Source organism: Nannobrachium achirus (genome assembly GCF_963921795.1).
Source record: "Nannobrachium achirus genome assembly, chromosome: 19".
Taxonomy (NCBI): domain Eukaryota; kingdom Metazoa; phylum Chordata; class Actinopteri; order Myctophiformes; family Myctophidae; genus Nannobrachium; species Nannobrachium achirus.
The window spans coordinates 4466965-4488011 of NC_137826.1; the positions used below are offsets into that span (position 1 = coordinate 4466965).

A 21047-nucleotide genomic window follows, 5' to 3' on the forward strand; every position below is an offset into this window, starting at 1 on the left:
GATTCGAGTAAATTTACCCCCATTGATTCCGGGTGGTGACCCGTTTCGAAACGGGTCACCATCCGGAATGAATGGGGGTAAATTTATTGTTATCAAATTTTTCATTATTTTTCATTATTTTCATTATCTCAAAAGATTTTCAAAAATGTAAAAAGAAAAAGTTCCATAAAAAAGGAAAAAAAAAACACATGAAATAATGAAAACAACAGATCTACAAGCTCACAACGCGTCAAATCGCTACACGTTGTGAATTTCTAGATCCGCTATTTATCGGCTTATGTGGTTATTTCATTATTTATTTTTGCACGTTTGGGTCATAACATACTAGTGAAGTGAACTGTGTCAGTGTTTGACACTGTCAGAATAATCAATAGGACTCTCTGATTTGTGTGTGTGTGTGTGTGTGTGTGTGTGTGTGTGTGTGTGTGTGTGTGCGTGCGTGTGTACCAGTTAGGCGGGGGCTGATCCTAGGGGTGTACCTGGTGGTCCTGTGTGCTCTCTACATGGTGCCCCTGGGCATGTACTCCCCCTGCATCAAGAACAAGGGCACCCTGGGCTCCGCGCCGGCCCTCATCGGGCACAGAGGAGCACCCATGGTGAGGAGGAAGGAGGAAGGAGGCGTCGGTGATTCATTCAGATGTTTCATTTTGTCGTTGTCGGGTGGGAACCTTGTATGTCCAACACCGTTCGTTTTGTATTTATCATTACAAAATTAACTATTTAAAGAGGTGGTGCCATGATTTTTTCCCCCCTCTAAAACATGATTATCAGGTGTTGTGATTATATAGGAGGAAGATTTTTTCCAAAAAAGTATACAGAAAGATTAAAATTGGGTTTTTACCCCCAGTTCATTAAGTATGCATGGATGTCATGGTGGGTGGTGACCCAGCTGAAGTTAGCCACACCCCACAGTGTTGGGTGAATGGTAATTAGGGGAAGAGTTGATTCTGTGATGTAAAAGTATCTGTGTTTTTTAACTGACACTTTTGACCACAAGGTGGCAGCCTCCAAGAGAAAACAAACAAATACCAAGAGAATACATAATTGCTCATAAAAACCACACCAGGGGGTCCAATGATGTACTTTCAACCTCCTAGACACATGAAAAACAGAAAAAGTACAAAACTATGGCACCACCTCTTTAAGATAGTGAAAATAGCCGATCTACAAGCACCCGTGAGCCTAGTTTTGTGGGACAGTCTTGTATGATCCAGGGCTTTTCTTTACGAAAAAACATACAAATTTGAAACAAGGTTTCTGCCCGACATCAACTATTTGGAACTTGTTTGTTGATTGAATGCCTTTTTATTTCCTGTGCTTATTACCCATTAAGAGTTGAGGCCGATTCTACAGTATAAATGTCTTCTAATTCTAAACAGTTTTCTGAAAAACGCATGTTGCTACAGTATATCATTGGTGCTCTAAACCTTTTTCATGTCAAAGACCCCCAAAATTATATGAATTTGACCACGGAGCCCCATCTGCAAATGTTTTGTTCCAGGGACACCCCAGAAGCAAAGATTTGAGTTAAAACAAGAAAATTGCTTAAAAAATATGAATATATTTAAAGAGTTATGTTCATGCTTTTCCAGCTGGCTCCAGAGAACACCCTCATGTCGTTTGAGAAGGCCGTGGAGGCAGGCTGTGAAGGCCTGGAGACGGATGTCACCATCAGGTCAGTAGCTTTATGTTTACATGTTCTCCGCGGTCATCAATCACTTAAACCAGGGGCGTCAATTGGGTATGGCAGGGGTATGCAGCTGCCATAGCCTGGGTCCAGGGGGGAGAACACAAGTTACTTTAAAATATAAATCCATGAATGTCTCTTTGTCTATCTGTGCTGGTTATGTTGTTAAATTACATTAAAAATAACTACAAATGCAAAATTTAACAAGGTATTATAATTATATTCTCCACACTTTTATTCTCCCCATCTTGACAGAATAGTAGCCTATATTCCCAGGTTCCGCAGGTCAGCTGCACAGGTGCAAATCATCATTGTTAATTGTGGCACGTTTACTATATTATGCCATGTTTAGCCGCACTTGAACAACTGCTCCAGACTGCCATATCCAGCCCAAGAAACCATAGACATTTTTGTGGAAAAAAATGGAACTTATAAATGTATCATTCCTGTTGCTAAGGTATGGCAACATGACTGGTAAACCGACGCCACTGACTTAAACCCCATGCGTCATTGAGCAGAGTCCCTCAGTGACTGAAAAGCTGAGCTTGTCTGATCACCTATTTTCTGCTAAGGTTTTCCCAGAATGTGGATGCTGTGGTTTAAGTGGTTAAAATATCATCAAATGTACCTGTATAACGTCGTTGTCGGGTGTAAACCTTGTATGTCCAAAACCGTTCGTTTTGTATGATGTATTTATCATTTAAAAGAATGTTTTAAGTTAATGAAAATAGCCGATCTAAAAGCACACAGTGGCTATCAACAAGCACACACACAACACCTCGGTGTTTGCCATCAACATGTTTGAATTCTATTCATTTTATTCCAGTGGATTTTTTTCTTCTAATTCTCTGGCCAATCTGCGTGTTAAAACGCATTAACACAATGTGGACGTCACTGGTCACTCTGACAAAAAAAATCACACTCGTGTGAACTGAGCGGTGGAGGCTGTGTGTGTGTGTGTGTGTGTGTGTGTGTGTGTGTGTGTGTGTGTGTGCGGGCGTGAATGTGAGTGTGAATGTGAATGTGTGTGAGTGTGCCTGGCCTCAGTGGCCTGAACAACAGCGCCCCTCCCTTAACATGTGTGGTCAAAAAAGGTACTTCAGGCTACAGACAGACAGACAGACAGACACACACACACGGACGGATACACACACGGCCACGCTATGGAGACGGTGTGACCACCGCTCAAAAGAACAGTGGCGCAACGTCATTTATTGTGTTGGATTCACCTGCGGTATCTCAAGCTAGTTTCATGTTGTGTTAAAATGAAAGGAATCCATCTTCTTTAAAACTTAATCAGACCAATTTGTGTTTTGAAAAATGGTCATTGCCATAGTCAATGTTTTAATGTTTCTCAAAGTGGGGCCCGGGGACCCCTAGAGGTCCTTGGAGGTTCCCGGGGGTCCCCAGCTAAAGGAGGAACAGTTTATTTTCAATATTTCAGCAGCTAGAAGTCAGTCCAATGACATAATGTATAAGATTCAGATCATAGGTTTCTATATCCCCTCCAACAGTGAGAAAGTTATAGAATTCTGGTCAAAATATTATCTAAGAACAAAGATTATGCCCCTGGCATATAATCTGTTCAAATAGGGGTCCATCGCCTGTGACATATCAATTTGGGGGTCTGTGACATGCAAATGATACACAATACAAATGTTCTATAGGAGAGCTGGAGCACACGGAAATACTTCAAATCTTACTCCAAGCTTCCAAGAGATGCATTTTACCTAGCATTCCAACGTTAATTGAAACATTAGTCGAAAATAGCACATCTATAAGCTCACAACGCGTCACATTCCAGATGTCTTATTTATTTCAACACAAATATTTGGTGTTGAGAAAAAAGGAGGGAACCAAGTACAGACCCCTGGGGGACCGCGGTCAATGAAGTAAGGAAGTATATAATGTAGGGTTCAAGCGCTTTAAATATATTTACTTGGTCCCCTATTTTCAAATGTTTCTTGTGGTGTGTTTGCCGTAGCTACGACGGGGTGCCGTTCCTGATGCACGACCGGACCCTGCGGCGGACCACCAACATCAAGGAGGTGTTCCCAAACCAAACGCACACCCCAGCAGCATGGTTCACCTGGGGCCAGCTGGAGAGACTCAACGCTGGGGCCTGGTTCCTCTCTGTAGGTCGCCTGCCCTGTGCTCCTTATAGCTTTCATAGATCAGTGGTTCTCAACCTTTTCAGGCCGCGACCCCCAAAAGAATCATATTTTAACCCACCCTGACAAGCACTAAGAGTGGAGGCATAACATTTTGTATAACACGGTTCTATTATGAAAATAGCCGATCTACATGCTCACAACGCCTTGAGCATGTAGATCGGCTATTTTCAAAATGTCTGCCTCTAATATTTGACAATTTGGCAAATGTTTAATTTGCTATTTTAGAGGTATTAAAAAGTCCTTAAATTGTCACTTAGAAATGTGCAGATGCTGTTTGTTTACTACTGTTGAGTGAGATAGCAATGTTGCACATTAAGCTAATCATCTGGGGACCCCCCAAAATAATTTGGGGACCCCCCAGGGGGTCCTGGCCCACAGGTTGAGAACCACTGTCATAGAATACCGGCTCAACTTGACCCAGCTCCACTTTTTCATTGAGCAAACGTACCTGTTAGCTAGTACTTTTTTTGATATCACCTCTGTCGAGGTTCCAAGCGACAAGCACATTACGATTTGGCTTTCTATTCCTGTTACAATGCTATATGGAAGCCATTGTTCTCGCGATAATAAAAATCGAAATATGTATTTTTTAAATCTTGTTTAAAAAGAAATGTCTGTCTATCGATGATGTCACTGGTTGACGGGTTTCTGAAGAGACACAAAATTCTGCCATTTTATTGTGAAAATGAGTGAGGACCAATTATATGAAGAAAAGTGGTGAAGTCGTCCTTTAAAATATTTGACAAATCTTTTGAAATAGTATACGTTTATTTCATGTAGGAAATTAAAAAAAGGGGAGGGCATTTACTCGCGACCCGTAAATATGGGTCTGCGACCCAAAAATGGGTCCTGTGTCCCAAGCCACTGTTTGGGAAACCCTGGCCTAGACAGGCATGCTGCATCAGCAGTGGTGTAAACTGTAAAGTAACTAAGTACATTTACTTAAGTACGTTAAATTTCGAGGTATTTGTACTTTACTTGAGTATTTCCAATTTCCAATACTTTCACTTCTACTCCACTACATCTTGGATACAAATATTGTACTTTTACTCCACTAAATCTATTTGAAAAACTTTAGTTACTAGTTATAATATTATAAAACATACATAACCGACTTTAGCCCTATTTTATACCCAAGGCTATTTGAATTTTCTATAACGCAGCACTGATACTTTTACTTAAGTACTTTTCCCACCGCTGTGCGTCAGCTCATTAATGACATATTGACGGTTTCCCTCCAGCACGACCCGTTCGGTACGGCCGGGTCGATGAGCGCCAGGGAGAGAGCGCGGGCGAGCAACCAGTCCGTGTGCAGCCTGCGGGCCTTCCTGGAGCTGGCCGCGCACAGGGACAAGCTGGTGATCTTTGACCTCTACCGCCCGCCCAGAGGTCACCCGTACCGGGACTCGTGGATCCAGCGCACGCTGGAGGTGATCCGCAACGAGTCCTCCATCCGCTCCAACCAGGTGAGAGCGAGGCACGCTGTCACTGTCAGGCTGAAACCTCGTATCTCCAAGTTCATACAAAAGTAGACAATAGTAGATCTACAAGCACACCATGGCCCGCGATTAGATATATTGTGTGCTTGTTTAGATCATCTATTTTCACAATTTTCATTTGTTTTTAAAATAACAAAATAATTTAGGTTTTGGACATACAAGGTTTCCACCCGACAACGTACATTCATCGTTTATATTACGGTGTACTTTGCAAGCCAAACCCCCAAATCAATCCTCCTGTTCTAGGCAACACAGAAGGGCAGGGGAACTTTTTTCTTATTTCCACATAACAACCCAAAGGTATATTAATGACATAGTTTAATGTTGAACATGGGTGGTTCTTCCCTTTAAGTACTGTACTTAAAGGGGAAGACCACCCATTTTCAATAATGAACTGTGTCATTAATATACCTTAGAGGAGTTGTGTGGAAATAGAAAAGAAGTTCCCCCCCCTTCTGTGTTGCCTAGAACTGGAGGATTGATTTTGGGGTTTGTATGGTAAAGTTCAACTTGATGACATCACACATTGTACTTTACAATACAACCCCCCAAATCAATCCTCCAGTTCTAGGCAACACAGAAGGGGGGAACTTTTTTTCTATTTCCACACAACTCCTCTAAGGTATATTAATGACATATTTCAATATTGAAAATGGGTGGTCTTCCCCTTTAAGTACAATTCTGAGGTATTTGTACTTTACTTGAGTATTTCCAGTTTCCAGTTGAATTTTTACTTGTAACTGAGTTTTTCTACATTGCAATATAGATACTTTTGCTTGAGTAAAACATTTGAGTATTTTTCCACCACTGGGATTATCTGGCAGTTGACCTCATTGAAGCAGCTAGGTTTCAGTTATGACAAAGGCCCTAAGCCCCACTGTGAAGTCATAGGTGATACATCTAACTCTGAGTGGACCCTTATGGGTCCATTTCATTCCATTTGGACTCTCTCTGACTCAAATGAACACCGAAGATTTTACAGTGCATCCTGTGCCACAAAAGGCATTTATCTGTCAACCTTTATCTGTGCTGAGTGTATGTGTGTCAGCGCGTGAGCGTGCGTGCGTGTGTTGCAGTTTAAATCAAATGTTATCAGCAATAACCTCAGAGTACCTCATATACATCATGTAATCTATGTTCCAATATTATTATGTAATAGTAATATGTTATTATATAATAATGCCACTGTGTCACTCTACCATCCTGAACCATAGTCAACACATTGATTTCATCTGTAGGGAAAACAGACAGGCTTATTGATTGATTGAATACTTTATTTGACAGAAATGTAAACAGCACGTGGTACAGTCAGACATTTGAGCTAAAAGGCTAACACAAAAAAAGTCCCGGGAACTAGTTTCCATTGTGTAAATTATTGTTGATTTTGGGAATTAGGTGTGAAACAGGTACTGTATGCTGTAGCCACAGATCAGTTGACTATGTAAATAAAAAAATATTTGACATAATCGCAATTATTCTGTCATAATCGTCATAATCGTTTACATGTAAAAAAATGTGTATATATTCACAGATAAAAAAAAGAAATAGTGGAAATAGCAAATCTACAAGCTCACAACGCATCGCATTGTGACGCGTTGTGAGCTTGTAGATAGGCTATTTCCACTATCAATGTTCTTTTTTAAAGTATAACGTTGTCAAATTTTTCAGTAATTTCTTTGTATTCATGGTTTGATTGATTGATTGATTGATTGATTGATTGATTGATTGATTGATTGAAGACTGTATTAGAAGTTTGCATAGGAAAAGGTACAGTTTCATGACGGTACAGTTCACTGGTACAAGGTCTACTAAAAGGAGATCCTAGAAAAGACTAAGCTTATTTCCACAGGAAACCATTTAATTATCTCATATAACATTGAATGACAGACGAATAGAACACAGTACTATGCAGTATATATGTAAATAAAATAAAATGAAAGAACAAAAAAAGAAAACAGTAAGTCTAAACAAAGTATATACAAAGAAGGGGCAGGGGAGGGTAGGGTTGGGCTAGGTTTGTTTTTTTTACCAGTTGCGAACGGCTGCTGCCTGTAAGTGGTTTTTCAGGGCAATTTTAAAGGATGCTATCATGCTAGCGATCCACACTTCCGTTTCATTTGTAGTCCTACAGTGGCCATGCTGAGGACCAACACAGGTGTTCTCATTGGCCAAGAACATTAGTTCAATGCCAAACAGACAAATGGAAACACCTGTGTTGGTCCTCAACATGGCCGTTTAGGACTACAAAATGAAACCCATAAATATTTAGGTTATGTGTCTTATCTGTTAATCGCAGTTATTTGAGTGACAAGCCCTGTGTGTGTGTGTGTGTGTGTGTGTGTGTGTGTGTGTGTGTGTGTGTGTGTGTGTGTGTGTGTGTGTGTGTGTGTGTGTGTGTGTGTGTGTGTGTGTGTGCGCGCGCGTGTGTGCGTGCGCGCGTGCGTGCATGCAGGTTCTATGGCTTCCTCCAGACCTGAGGGCTCTGGTTCAGGAGTTGGACCCGGACCTACAGCAGACATCAGGCAGCCGGCTCCCCCTTGTGGACCTGCAGCGCAACCACATAGTTAGACTGAACTTGCACTACAGCACCATGTCCAGTGAGCACATTAGGTCAGTGTGTGTGTGTGTGTGTGTGTGTGTGTGTGTGTGTGTGTGTGTGTGTGCGTGCGTGCGTGTGTGTGTGTGTGTGTGTGTGTGTGTGTGTGTGTGTGTGTGTGTGTGTGTGGCCTTTATCGCTACATAATATTGCCGTTGTGTGTGGATGTACATTAGGAGTCCACAAGTACTAGTGGTTCTCAAATGTTTTATTTGCGAGGACTCCCCTAACACTGAGGGTGTACAAATGGAACCAAATCCATTTGTACGCTCAGTAGTCGGGGGCCTTAGGTAGATAACATGGCCATTTCGCGCTATGTTAGTCTAAAAGCGCCAAATTCGGCAACCTTCGGGGTCGGCACAGCGGCCAAATCAAGTTGGGCTCCCATCGACTTTCTATACAGGAGGAAAATACCCAGAATTTCTTTTTTTTCCTAGGTATTTGTAGGATGTGAGGAGTCTAACTAGGGGTTTGTCATGATGCTGAATCCATTGCAAGCAGAAAACGATGGTTTAGTGATGAAAAGTGATGAGTCATCACTTTTCACCGTTTTGTGGGCGTTTTCTTGGGCCATTTGTAGCCCAGGGAATGTTTTTTGTGCAAAACAAATGCTTGCAATGGATTCAGCATCATGACAAACCCCTAGTTAGACCCCTCACATCCTACTTAAAGCAGATTCTTTTCTGGGTATTTTCCTCCTGTATAGAAAGTCGATGGGAGCCCAACTTGATTTGGCCGCTGTGACGACCCCGAAGGTCGCCGACTCGGGCGTCCAAGCTAAATCATTAGAGCATGCCCTGGGCTACATCTGTGCAAAATTTGGTGCTTTTAGACTAATATAGCACGAAATATCCCTAATGCCCCCGACTACAGTGTTACAGACCTGTTATGGTCATGATTCACGCGTATCTCTTTCTTTCTGGTAATATTATTGTCCTCTCATTTTGAGACCAAAATGTCCACCAAAAGCCAACATGGCACTTCAGTGTGTTTCCAACGTGTCAGTGTCTGTCTCTCCGTTTCCCCACACAGCTACTACGCGGCAGCGAACATCAGCACCAACCTGTACGTGATCAGCCAGCCGTGGCTCTACTCCCTGGCCTGGTGCGCCGCTGCTCACTCTGTCACCACCAACGCCCCTCAGCTGCTCAGCGCTCTGCACAGGCCGCTCTTCCTCATGGTATGCACCCTATACAGTAGCAGTTCACCACATGAACCCTATAGCGCAGGGGTTTTCAAAGTGGGTGACGGGGCACCCTGGGGTGCCGCGACGGCAGTCCAGGGGTGCCGCGAGATCATTTGATAATATTTGGACACGTGAGAAAATATTTACTATTATTTTAAACTTGAAGTACACAGTTATTTTCAGTCAGTTCTAACCAAAATGGCTATTATCTCAACGTTTTCCTCGCAACATAATCACTAAAATATCATTACTGTCAGGCAGAAACCTCTGTCGCACAAAACTAGTGGAAAACAGCCGATCTACAAGCACACAACGCCTCCCGATGCGAGGCGTTGTGTGCTTGTAGATCGGCTGTTTTCACTAGTTTAGTAAATTTTATAGATGATAAATACAAAACGAACGGTTTTCGACACACAAGGTTTCCACCCGACAACTATGATATGCTGTAAATATAAGGTGCTGGGAGTGAAAATTATAATGTAAGGGTGCCTCGGATTAAAACAAATATTTATTGGGTGCCCTGAGACAAAAAAGTTTGGGAACCCCTGCTATACCGTCCCTATTCTAGGCATGTCATAATTAGGTCCATTTTTATTGATAATGAGAACCTTATCGATCCTGCTTATTGAGCCGGGCTTTTATCGAGCCACACTATTGAGCGTTTTCTAATATTTTGTTGAAAGATGTGATGCGAGACGACAAATTCTGAACAGAACTGGATACTTTGGCCAGCTGTTGTGACTGTGAGTTTGTGGCTGACCATCATCTATGAAGATGACAATCAAAGTAAAAGATATTTTGCCTATCTTTAAAATAACCATTCATTAATGTGCAACAAGTGTTAAATGGCTTTATATTAGGAATAGCACTGTAATCATTTCTTGATCGCCTCTTGTCTTGATTGTTTAAACATGATGTCATGGGACTCTATATGCTCGATAACAGGCGTGATAAGCCCAAGGCTTATTGATACCGGGTACTCAATAAATGTATTGAATTATGTAACAGGCTTGTGTTTCGAGCTCTATCCCTAGTCATAATAGGTGAACAAATATGGCAAACATTAGGCAAAAAAAAAAGAACTCTACAAGCTCAAAACTCGTTGCCTTGCCATGCGTTTTGAGCACCTCTGCGAAGGGATTTGGTGTTGAGGGGGAAAAGGAGGGGGCAAGTACAGACAGATCCCCTGGGGGACCATGGCTAATTTTAAAATAAATGTTCCAAAGTTAGACTGAAAGCTAGACCTGGTTAAATATAAGTCCCTTATTTAGAACACGAGAAATGGGACAGATTGTTAAATCTGTGGTTCTCAAACATTTTTGGACCCTTTCTTAGATTTCTCAATCCAAGTAACCCTTTTTACCTAACCTCGCGTCACCAGGAATCAAGTAATCTAGTCTTGGCAGTCGTGCGACGAGTTGGAATAAAACATGAGACCTATACCAAATGATTATTTCACCAAATTAAACTAAACAATTATACAAACCAAACTATGGTTCATGGTTTTTGCCTAATATTTGTTTAATTTGGTCAACACTCCAGTCAGTGTTTTATCATTAAACATGACTGAAAAATGCATTTGAACATTTTCCACTTTTTCTCACATATAGGCCTACTTATAGTACCTCCACGTACACTTGGTGGTAAACATATCCATTTTAGCTATTCTAGAATGTCAAGAGTGACATTATAATCTAGATGATCGCCCCAGAGCGATTAGGACCAAACTGTTGCTGTAGAAGGAAGGCACTGGTGCAAACTCAGACCCTTTTTATTACGGCAAATAAAGTGGCAAAGTTTCGATGTCAATACATCTTAACACTTATGTTGCAGTGATTTTTTCTCTTCAATGTCCCGCGATGCCATGGTCTCCATAGACTTCCATGTAATTTATAGTGCACGGATCGTGCACGCCCATGCCTAGATGATGCACCACGTGTGTGCACACTGTTCACAGCTTTCAAAGAAAAAAATCCGCTTGGAAATCCGTTCTGGCATTCATGATTTATCAGCCATTATGTTTTCTTCAGATGTAAACAAACATGGCTGCCATGTTTGAAAGAATGGGTTGGTATGGGGGTTAAACATGCAATTTCGCGATCGCGATCATGCCTAATACATTTCTGGAGGTCCAAAAAAAAATTTTGAAGGAGAAAAAAAAAAAAAAAAAAAAAAAAATCTTCAAAAACGGCCCAAACTCGGGAAACTTGGGGTTGGCACAGGGGTGGTACCTTTTCAAAGTCGGGAAACTCGGGGTTGGCACCAGATGTGTTAAAAGGCTTTAACAGTCCGAGTGTGCTCCAGTGCCTTACTTCTACATATTCCAGTCCCTTTCTTGAGATGCACCGGACCATCAGTGGAAACCTTTTGTGCTTAAAGGAGCATGAAACACAAAATCACTTTTTCTATAAATATATATTATATCAACGAGTCACTTGTGATAGGGAGCAGTGATATGGTTCAGTTTGCCTATAGCCTTGTGGATTCAGAGCTTTCTGCTGGTCTCTGCAGCTATTTCTGAATACTTCCAGTTTCTAGAAGAAAAGAAAACTTTGGCGCCACTCATTAAATATTAGCTATCATTGTTCTAGAGTGCAATGTGACGTAGGCATATCTAATTAATATTAACGTTTGTTTAATACAGAGTTGTATCAAGGGGGGCGTGGTTTCATTCTGCCCTCGTTGTGGCGTCTCGTGTCGTGTTGTTGTTCAGAGCATAGACAGGGCTCAGGGCTGTCGCAGACAGTGGGGCACTTGTTGATTAGATTCGGCAACTCCATGTTCTATAACCAGTTAAAATGGGCAAGTATTTTACAAACAAGCTGTCTGAGCTTTTATACATGGACACACTTTCTCCAGCTTTGGACTGTTTACCACGGAACAGAAGAAGAAGGGACGCTAAGCATTTTCTGTGTGTGTGTGTGTGTGTGTGTGTGTGTGTGCGTGTGTGCGTGTCACCACACACAAACACGTGTCACACGCACACACACACTACACTTTCACAAAATAGCCGAAACAAACGTGTTTACATGAGAAGCTGCTGCTATTACGGCTATTAGCTGATTTAGCTCTTCTACATAGCCGATCTACAAGCTCACAACGCGTCTCGAAAGCGACGCGTTGTGAGCTTGTAGATCTGCTATTTTTCGTGTGGACGTTGTGTGTGCGCGCGCACTGTCACGACACACACACACACACATACACACACACACACAGGCTACACTACACACATACAGAAAATAGCTATCAGCGTTAGCCTAGCGTCCGTCCCTCTCCGGTTCCTTGTAAAACAGTCCAGAGCTGGAGAAAGTTATGTCCATGGATAAAAGCTCAGACGGCTTGTTTATAAAATACTTGCACATTATAATTGGTTATATAACATGGAGTTGCCGAATCTTTATACTTTTTACACCTCCAATGGCTGGTTTTAAAAAATGTTTCCGAAATGGAAACAGCAACTGCCCAGTGCCCACTGCTGACAGCTTCGCTCTGTCTCTCTGATAGAACACGCATTACTCCGCCCCCTCCCCCCACAACGGCAGATAACCACGCCTACATTTTAGAAATCTTTTCATGTTCTGAAATCCCATAAAACAAATTAGAGGCGGGGTTTCTTATCCCTTTAACCAAACTGTTGCTCTTTGTCTGTCTGTCTGTCTGTCTGTCTGTCTGTCTGTCTGTCTGTCTGTCTGTCTGTCTGTCTGTCTGCCTGTCTGTCTGTCTGTCTGTCTCAGACTCCAGATCAGTACAATCGGATGTGGATCCTCACAGATCTCGTGTCTCTCATGCTGGTCCTCGCCATATTCACCTTGCACTGGCAAGTGACATTATACTCAAAGATACTAGAACATCACCAAACGTCCCTGAATAACTGAGTCAAATATTGGCTAAAAATCATGTTAATAAGGCTCACATGTTTGAATGCTTAAATCAATCCTTTCTCTGGAGACTATTTTTGGCAAGACCTTTCAAATCAATCTGCGTTTCAAAAATACTGAAAAATACGCCAATGACATAACTTTGACAACTGTATAATTTAATTGTGTGTTTGTCGCTTGCCAACAGGTGGCGAGAGCGAGGACTGGCCTTCAGCTCGGGAAGCAGCACAACACTGGACAACGGCACTTACAGCAAGTTCAGAACAGGTGAGTTATAATGGAAGTCTCGCAAGCCACACATGTTGCCTCCCACAATATTTTCCAATGCTTTCCGCTAGGGCTTTCACCAACTAGTCGACTAGTCTAGTCGATCTTGTTGCTACTAGCCGTAAAGTCATAAAAAAAAGAAAAACAAATGTTTATGTTTTAATATGTAGGCATATAGCAAACTAATTTCAATTTGATTATAGTTATAGTTTTATTTTAACAACCATTATAAACGTAATATTATTATCCAGTCACCCACACACTGCATCTGCAGCACCGGGGGTTAATCCCAGAGTTCACCCAAAGTTCATCCTGTCAGTGCTGCACAGTGCACACCGCAGCGAACGTGTCCACCACGGGGACTACAGTACAGAACAGAACAGTCAATTTAAAATGGTAGCACGAACAAAGCAAGTTACTGTAAGACAGCCCCAGTTCACAACAGACCGCCTGACGTTTGTTTGATTAGAAGTAATTAAAAGAGGGTGGGGTGTTTGTGTAGCGAGCTAGCCTAGCCTAGCCTAGCCTGTAGCCTGTTGACATTACCACACATTCTTGATTACTTTGTTTAACGAGAGACACAGCAGATACAGACATTTTGGTGAGTCAAATTTCCATTATTATTGTAGCAGCTACAATGGATGAAGCAATTGTGAAATGCTGGTCTTTTTCATGTTGCGGTAACGTGCACACGTGGGTTTGTGTGAGTACACATTGTCATGGCAACTTGGCTGCTGCGAAAAGCCGTGACACAGAGCGCCTATATTATTACATAATAGGTTAGCGACTAATCGACTAGTCGACTACCAGTGCGACCAGTTGATTGGCAAAAAATACTAGTCGTGAAAGCCCTAGCTTCCGCCATACAGTCTGGAGAACAGAAGCTCTGCAAATTATCGAATTGAAGCCTATATAGCTTGCTGGTTATCAGAAATGAAAAAAAAAAAGAAAAAAAAAACATTAGGCCTATTACATTACATGATTACAACATACATTTTGATGCCAACACTGTCATACTTTTACTTTCTTGGCTTTCAGGAGGTTCCTTGGCTTTTTTGTAGTTCCATACTCTAAATAGCATTTGGAGATGGTGGAATAGTTTTATTTGTTTTAACATATTAATCAGTGTACAAATGTATTTAAAAATAGAATAATGGATTTCTGTTAACCTGTACCCCCTCCCCCCTCTCTTGTGACAGAGATGAGTGACGTATGGTCCGTCTCCAGTATCAACTTCCCCGGAGAAACTCACAGCACGCTGACAACCACATCCAACCTGGCCACTGTCACCGTGCACTGACACCCGCAGTCCAAGGCCACTGTCACAGTGCACTGACACCTACAGTAGAAAGGCCACTGTCAGTAGCCTACCACGCCACGGTCGCAGTGCTACCGTACCGTCACAGACACCTACTGTACAGTACAGTAGGCTACCAGGCCTCAGGCTCTGGCCAGCCAGCGACCCTACTGTATATGCCCCACACTGCCAACAGTAGTTTTGGTGGACCAATTAAGTGACCAAAAATGAACCCCCGGCCCCAGTATAAGGAAAAGTGTTTTTGAGCGGTGGTCACACCGTCTCCATAGCGTGGCCGTGTGTGTATCCGTGTGTGTCTGTCTGTCTGTCTGTCTGTCTGTCTGTCTGTCTGTAGCCTGAAGTACCTTTTTTGACCACACATGTTAAGGGAGGGGCGCTGTTGTTCAGGCCACTGAGGCCAGGCACACTCACACACATTCACATTCACACTCACATTCACGCCCGCCCGCACGCACACACACACACACACACACACACACACACACACACACACACACACACACACACACACGCAGCCTCCACCGCTCAGTTCACACAAGTGTGATTTTTTCTTAAAGGACAACTCTGCACTAAATAACATCTTGGCTCATTGTCCTATACTTATATTCATCCTAAATGACTGTCCATTGGGTCTATTAGGCAGAATAATGGATTACAGTTTTTAAAGCATTTTTCTAAGCAAGCTGCGAACTCGAAGCACTTTAATGGTCCATTCATTCATACTGTACATTGGGAAGAGAAGCGGCGAACAGTCGACGCCAGCGTCCTCACTTCCCACATTCACACACCAATGGTGGCAACTGGCGAGCTCACAACATTGGAGGCAACGCGGGGTTCGGTGTCTTGCCCAAGGACACTTCGACATGTTGACAGGAGGAGCCGGGATTTGAACCACGGACCATTGCCCAACCTGCTCTACCTCCTGAGCCACAGCCGCCCCACAGAAATGCCCGTCGTCCAGTTTCCCCAGCAGACCCCAGCACAGCCCTCATAGCATAGAGTGGAGCCCATAAGCCTATTGCTGTTTAAGCAATTTGTTGTGGTCAAAAGTGTATTTATTTATTTTATGAATCTGTTATTATTAGTTGTCATTGTACCTACAGTAGATCCTTGCCGTGTTGTCTCACACAAGCCGCCAGTCTCATAAATCATGTTTTGGGGTGAGCATTGAACACAAATGCCAATCAAAGTGACTGTACTAGGCTAATCATAGCGTGTCTTCATCTCTTTTGCAGACTACGGCGGCTCATGTGTGACAACCAAGGCATGGATGTGTGTACAATGACAACTAATAACAGATTCATGAAAAAAAAAGACCACAACAAATTGCTTAAATAGCAATAGGCTTATGGGCTCCACTCTATGCCATGAGGGCTGCTGGGTTCTGCTGGGGAAACTGGACGACCGGGGCATTTCTGCCTAATAGACCCCATGGACAGTCATTTGGGATCAATATAAGTAAGAAAATGAGCCTAGATGTTATTTAGTGTGGAGTCGGTGATTGCTCTCCATTCCGACATGTTGCCATTCCGACATTGACTTCTTATTGTCGGAGTGGCAACACTTCCATAGAGGTTAGGGTAACACTTCCATAGAGGTTAGGGTTAGGGTAAGAGATAGGGTTAGTGTCGGAAAGGAGACATGTCGGAATGGAGACATGTAACCGTGGAGTCTTGCTTTAAGTCATGCGATACCTTGCTGGAATTTCTTTGAAAATGTACTTTCATTCAGTTCCCGGTGATACTACCATCTTACTCCACTTGCCAGAAGGACAGAGGCTGAGTAGAGGAAGTCACCCGGCGGGTCCTGCTTTGTGAAACCGACGAGCATTTCTATAGGGGCGCATCATGATGTCAGAACAGATACTGTACTCAAAGGAGCCATGTTTGTTTCAAATCCCAAAGAGTATGACACAAAGGTTCAAGCCTACGGTAATGTACACTAGCTACGACCTGTTGTTAGCTTGAAGATCTGTTATTTTTGTTGTACAGTGGAGTATAAATTAAAACAGCACATCAGCCATTTTCAACCGTATCTATCTTCATAATTGTACCATTTCTGTGTACTCATCTGTGTCTCAGAGGTGGGCTGTGGACAGTTCAGAAAGCCTTACTTAAATTATATGATCGATAGGCATTCCAAATCCCAAATACAGCCTCTTCCTGGAAGGTTAGCCCTTGCATCAATACATATGTGTTGAAATACATGCCCTCCCTCCATATATGGGCATTCCCAGATACGGGCTTTAAATTGATCACATCAGGGATCTTCATATATGGGCATAAAAGGGACAAGGACAGAATTAATTTGGCATATATGGAGCGTGACGAGCAGGGTGGCCAGTCTGGCCACCAGCAGGACCTCAGAAAGAAGGACACTTTTCCAGGCTTGCTGTGTGGGGAAACCAATATGGCCCTTCGAATATGTTTACACCAGTGCTAGCTCGTCTGAGGACGACATAGAGAGAGACCCTCACATTTATCCCCCTTTAGCCCCCTTCTCAAAATATTTTGTGCCAGGGACCCACTTAATTATTCCAGAATGTATTTTATTTATTTCTTCTAAAGGACAAGGTTTCAACCACGACAGTGACGTTGTATGCCTATTTTCGAAGCGGTGAAAGCCGCTTCCAAGGAGTGGCTTTGTGTGTCCCCCATGTCCATATATGGTAATTTCAGTCCAGAATAAACAGGTTTTATCTGTCCGCAAATGTGTGTCCCCCATGTCCATATATGGTCATTTCAGTCCAGAATGAACAGGATTTATCTGTCCGTAAATGTGTGTCCCATGTGTGTCCCCCATGTCCATATATGGTCATTTCAGTCCAGAATGAACAGGTTTTATCTGAATATGTGTGTAGTGTCCGTCCCGGTTGTCAAGCTTCACATGACAATCCGGCCCTCCAGATAAAATCATTCATTCAGAATTCAGAATTCTGTAGCTCTAGACAATTTTATACTCAGATTCACCACTTCACTTCGAACCGAGGTTTGATTTTTGGTTATATAAATCAGTTTGAGCAGATTACATTTCAGTTGGCCACTATGGACTGCCTATGAATTTCACAGGTCTGGGTAGCCAACCTGCCCTGGCGGGGATATTCCCCTGCTCCGCACAGCTCACCAGGCTATAGCGCACAGCAGGTGGAAACAATTAACTTAACGGAGGGACTTTGCACTTTGTGCACCAAAGAAATGGCTTAAACAATGTCAAACTGTCATAAATCTAGCTGCTGAAAACGTCCTATTTGGTTCTTGTTTAAGAAAGTAACACAAAGGGGATTTATTTTGCTAAAGGATTATCAGAGCGTTAAGGTTACAGGGGCTTCTCTATTATTTGAATGATAGCATGAACTTTGATTTATTTTTTCTAGTAATTCATCTATTGCTTTCTATATAACATATTCACACTAATCATTTGGTGTAATGTAATTTGGGGACTGTATTTTGTCACATTTATTAATCTATGTTCTGCTGTTGAGCTGATGTTGTTCAGCCTACTTTGATTTGCACACATGCGCTGGCATTGACACGGCAGTTCACTTGTGATATAGGCTATGGTAACAGGAAAAGCCGACCTAAAACAAAGTCGACCCAAACTCGTTTCCCAACGGGTCTGTGGCCTTAAGCTAGATGCAGAATAGACAAAATATTTTGCGATGGGGGTCCGTGGCCAAATACATATCATTATGGGGGTCCTTGACATGACAAAGTTTGAGAAACAATGATAACAACATACCGGTACGTTAGGATTTAGAAGACATTTTTAGAATGTGCCTATCAGTGGTTAAGGACCCCCAAAATGTGTTTTTGGCCGCGGACCCCTAACTCAAAATATTTTGTTCCACGGATGGACCCCTATCGCAAAATATTTTGTTCCAGGGACCCCCAGAAGCAAAGATTAGATTTCGGTCTATTCTGCATTTAGCTTAAGGCCACAGACCCGTTGGGAAGTTTGGGTCGACTTTGTTTTAGGTCGACCTTTCATGTATTCATAGGCTATACCTCTACTGGGTATTTCTATAGCGGTTCCAACGTTGTAAAACAACAATGACAAAAAACAAAACACGCTCTAAAGAAAAACATTCACGCAGCCATGCGGAGCCGGGCTGGCTGCCAGCTGTTATACCAATGAAACACAAATATGCCAGTAGGCTGCTTGGTGCCAGTAGGCTGCTTGGCAGTGGCTGCGCAGAGCTGCATTCTATAACAATGAAACGGTAATGAGACGATAATATTACCCAAAATTGTTTTGAAAGTGAAAAATCCCTTTAACAAATCAGTGACATATCACAACATGAGAGAAAACCGAAGTGTATAAACTGATAGCGGAGTTGACATTGCAATATTTGGGTATTGCATAATTTTGAGACACTGTGTGTGTGTGTGTGTGTGTGTGTGTGTGTGTGTGTGTGTGTGTGAGAGAGAGGTATTTGACTTTCAACCCCTCCCCTCCTTTGCTGAAATGCGACCTGCTGACCCCCCCCCCCCCCCGTGTGTGTGTGTGTGTGTGTGTGTGTGTGTGTGTGTGTGTGTGTGTGTGTGTGTGTGTGACCTGACCCCCCAAATCCCCTCCCCCCTGTGTGTGCGTGTGTGTGTGTGTGTGTGTGCCTAACCCTAACCCTAAATGCCAATCAAAGTGACTGTACTAGGCTAATCATAGCGTGTCTTCATCTCTTTTGCAGACTACGGCGGCTCATGTGTGACAACCAAGGCATGGATGTGTGTACAATGACAACTAATAACAGATTCATGAAAAAAAAAGACCACAACAAATTGCTTAAATAGCAATAGGCTTATGGGCTCCACTCTATGCCATGAGGGCTGCTGGGTTCTGCTGGGGAAACTGGACGACCGGGGCATTTCTGCCTAATAGACCCCATGGACAGTCATTTGGGATCAATATAAGTAAGAAAATGAGCCTAGATGTTATTTAGTGTGGAGTCGGTGATTGCTCTCCATTCCGACATGTTGCCATTCCGACATTGACTTCTTATTGTCGGAGTGGCAACACTTCCATAGAGGTTAGGGTAACACTTCCATAGAGGTTAGGGTTAGGGTAAGAGATAGGGTTAGTGTCGGAAAGGAGACATGTCGGAATGGAGACATGTAACCGTGGAGTCTTGCTTTAAGTCATGCGATACCTTGCTGGAATTTCTTTGAAAATGTACTTTCATTCAGTTCCCGGTGATACTACCATCTTACTCCACTTGCCAGAAGGACAGAGGCTGAGTAGAGGAAGTCACCCGGCGGGTCCTGCTTTGTGAAACCGACGAGCATTTCTATAGGGGCGCATCATGATGTCAGAACAGATACTGTACTCAAAGGAGCCATGTTTGTTTCAAATCCCAAAGAGTATGACACAAAGGTTCAAGCCTACGGTAATGTACACTAGCTACGACCTGTTGTTAGCTTGAAGATCTGTTATTTTTGTTGTACAGTGGAGTATAAATTAAAACAGCACATCAGCCATTTTCAACCGTATCTATCTTCATAATTGTACCATTTCTGTGTACTCATCTGTGTCTCAGAGGTGGGCTGTGGACAGTTCAGAAAGCCTTACTTAAATTATATGATCGATAGGCATTCCAAATCCCAAATACAGCCTCTTCCTGGAAGGTTAGCCCTTGCATCAATACATATGTGTTGAAATACATGCCCTCCCTCCATATATGGGCATTCCCAGATACGGGCTTTAAATTGATCACATCAGGGATCTTCATATATGGGCATAAAAGGGACAAGGACAGAATTAATTTGGCATATATGGAGCGTGACGAGTAGGGTGGCCAGTCTGGCCACCAGCAGGACCTCAGAAAGAAGGACACTTTTCCAGGCTTGCTGTGTGGGGAAACCTTGGCCCTTCGAATATGTTTACACCAGTGCTAGCTCGTCTGAGGACGACATAGAGAGAGACCCTCACATTTATCCCCCTTTAGCCCCCTTCTCAAAATATTTTGTGCCAGGGACCCACTTAATTATTCCAGAATGTATTTTATTTATTTCTTCTAAAGGACAAGGTTTCAACCACGACAGTGACGTTGTATGCCTATTTTCGAAGCGGTGAAAGCCGCTTCCAAGGAGTGGCTTTGTGTGTCCCCCATGTCCATATATGGTAATTTCAGTCCAGAATAAACAGGTTTTATCTGTCCGCAAATGTGTGTCCCCCATGTCCATATATGGTCATTTCAGTCCAGAATGAACAGGATTTATCTGTCCGTAAATGTGTGTCCCATGTGTGTCCCCCATGTCCATATATGGTCATTTCAGTCCAGAATGAACAGGTTTTATCTGAATATGTGTGTAGTGTCCGTCCCGGTTGTCAAGCTTCACATGACAATCCGGCCCTCCAGATAAAATCATTCATTCAGAATTCAGAATTCTGTAGCTCTAGACAATTTTATACTCAGATTCACCACTTCACTTCGAACCGAGGTTTGATT

At 42.7% G+C, this 21047-nt stretch overlaps 1 protein-coding gene across 1 annotated transcript in view; it reads left to right on the forward strand.

Annotated features, from left to right (window-relative positions):
* LOC308304151 (glycerophosphodiester phosphodiesterase domain-containing protein 5-like) overlaps window positions 1-14587 on the forward strand; it is a gene marked incomplete at both ends in the record, with an annotated part of 39008 nt that extends 24421 nt beyond the window's left edge. Inside the window, 9 exons of the mRNA XM_080748710.1 lie at window positions 451-596; window positions 1593-1675; window positions 3672-3822; window positions 5103-5327; window positions 7813-7970; window positions 8989-9136; window positions 12877-12959; window positions 13208-13287; window positions 14487-14587. Of these exons, the coding sequence (XP_080604836.1) occupies window positions 451-596; window positions 1593-1675; window positions 3672-3822; window positions 5103-5327; window positions 7813-7970; window positions 8989-9136; window positions 12877-12959; window positions 13208-13287; window positions 14487-14587 (1175 nt within the window). The remainder of the gene's footprint in view (window positions 1-450; window positions 597-1592; window positions 1676-3671; window positions 3823-5102; window positions 5328-7812; window positions 7971-8988; window positions 9137-12876; window positions 12960-13207; window positions 13288-14486) is intronic.
* Between the last annotated feature and the right edge of the window lie 6460 nt (window positions 14588-21047).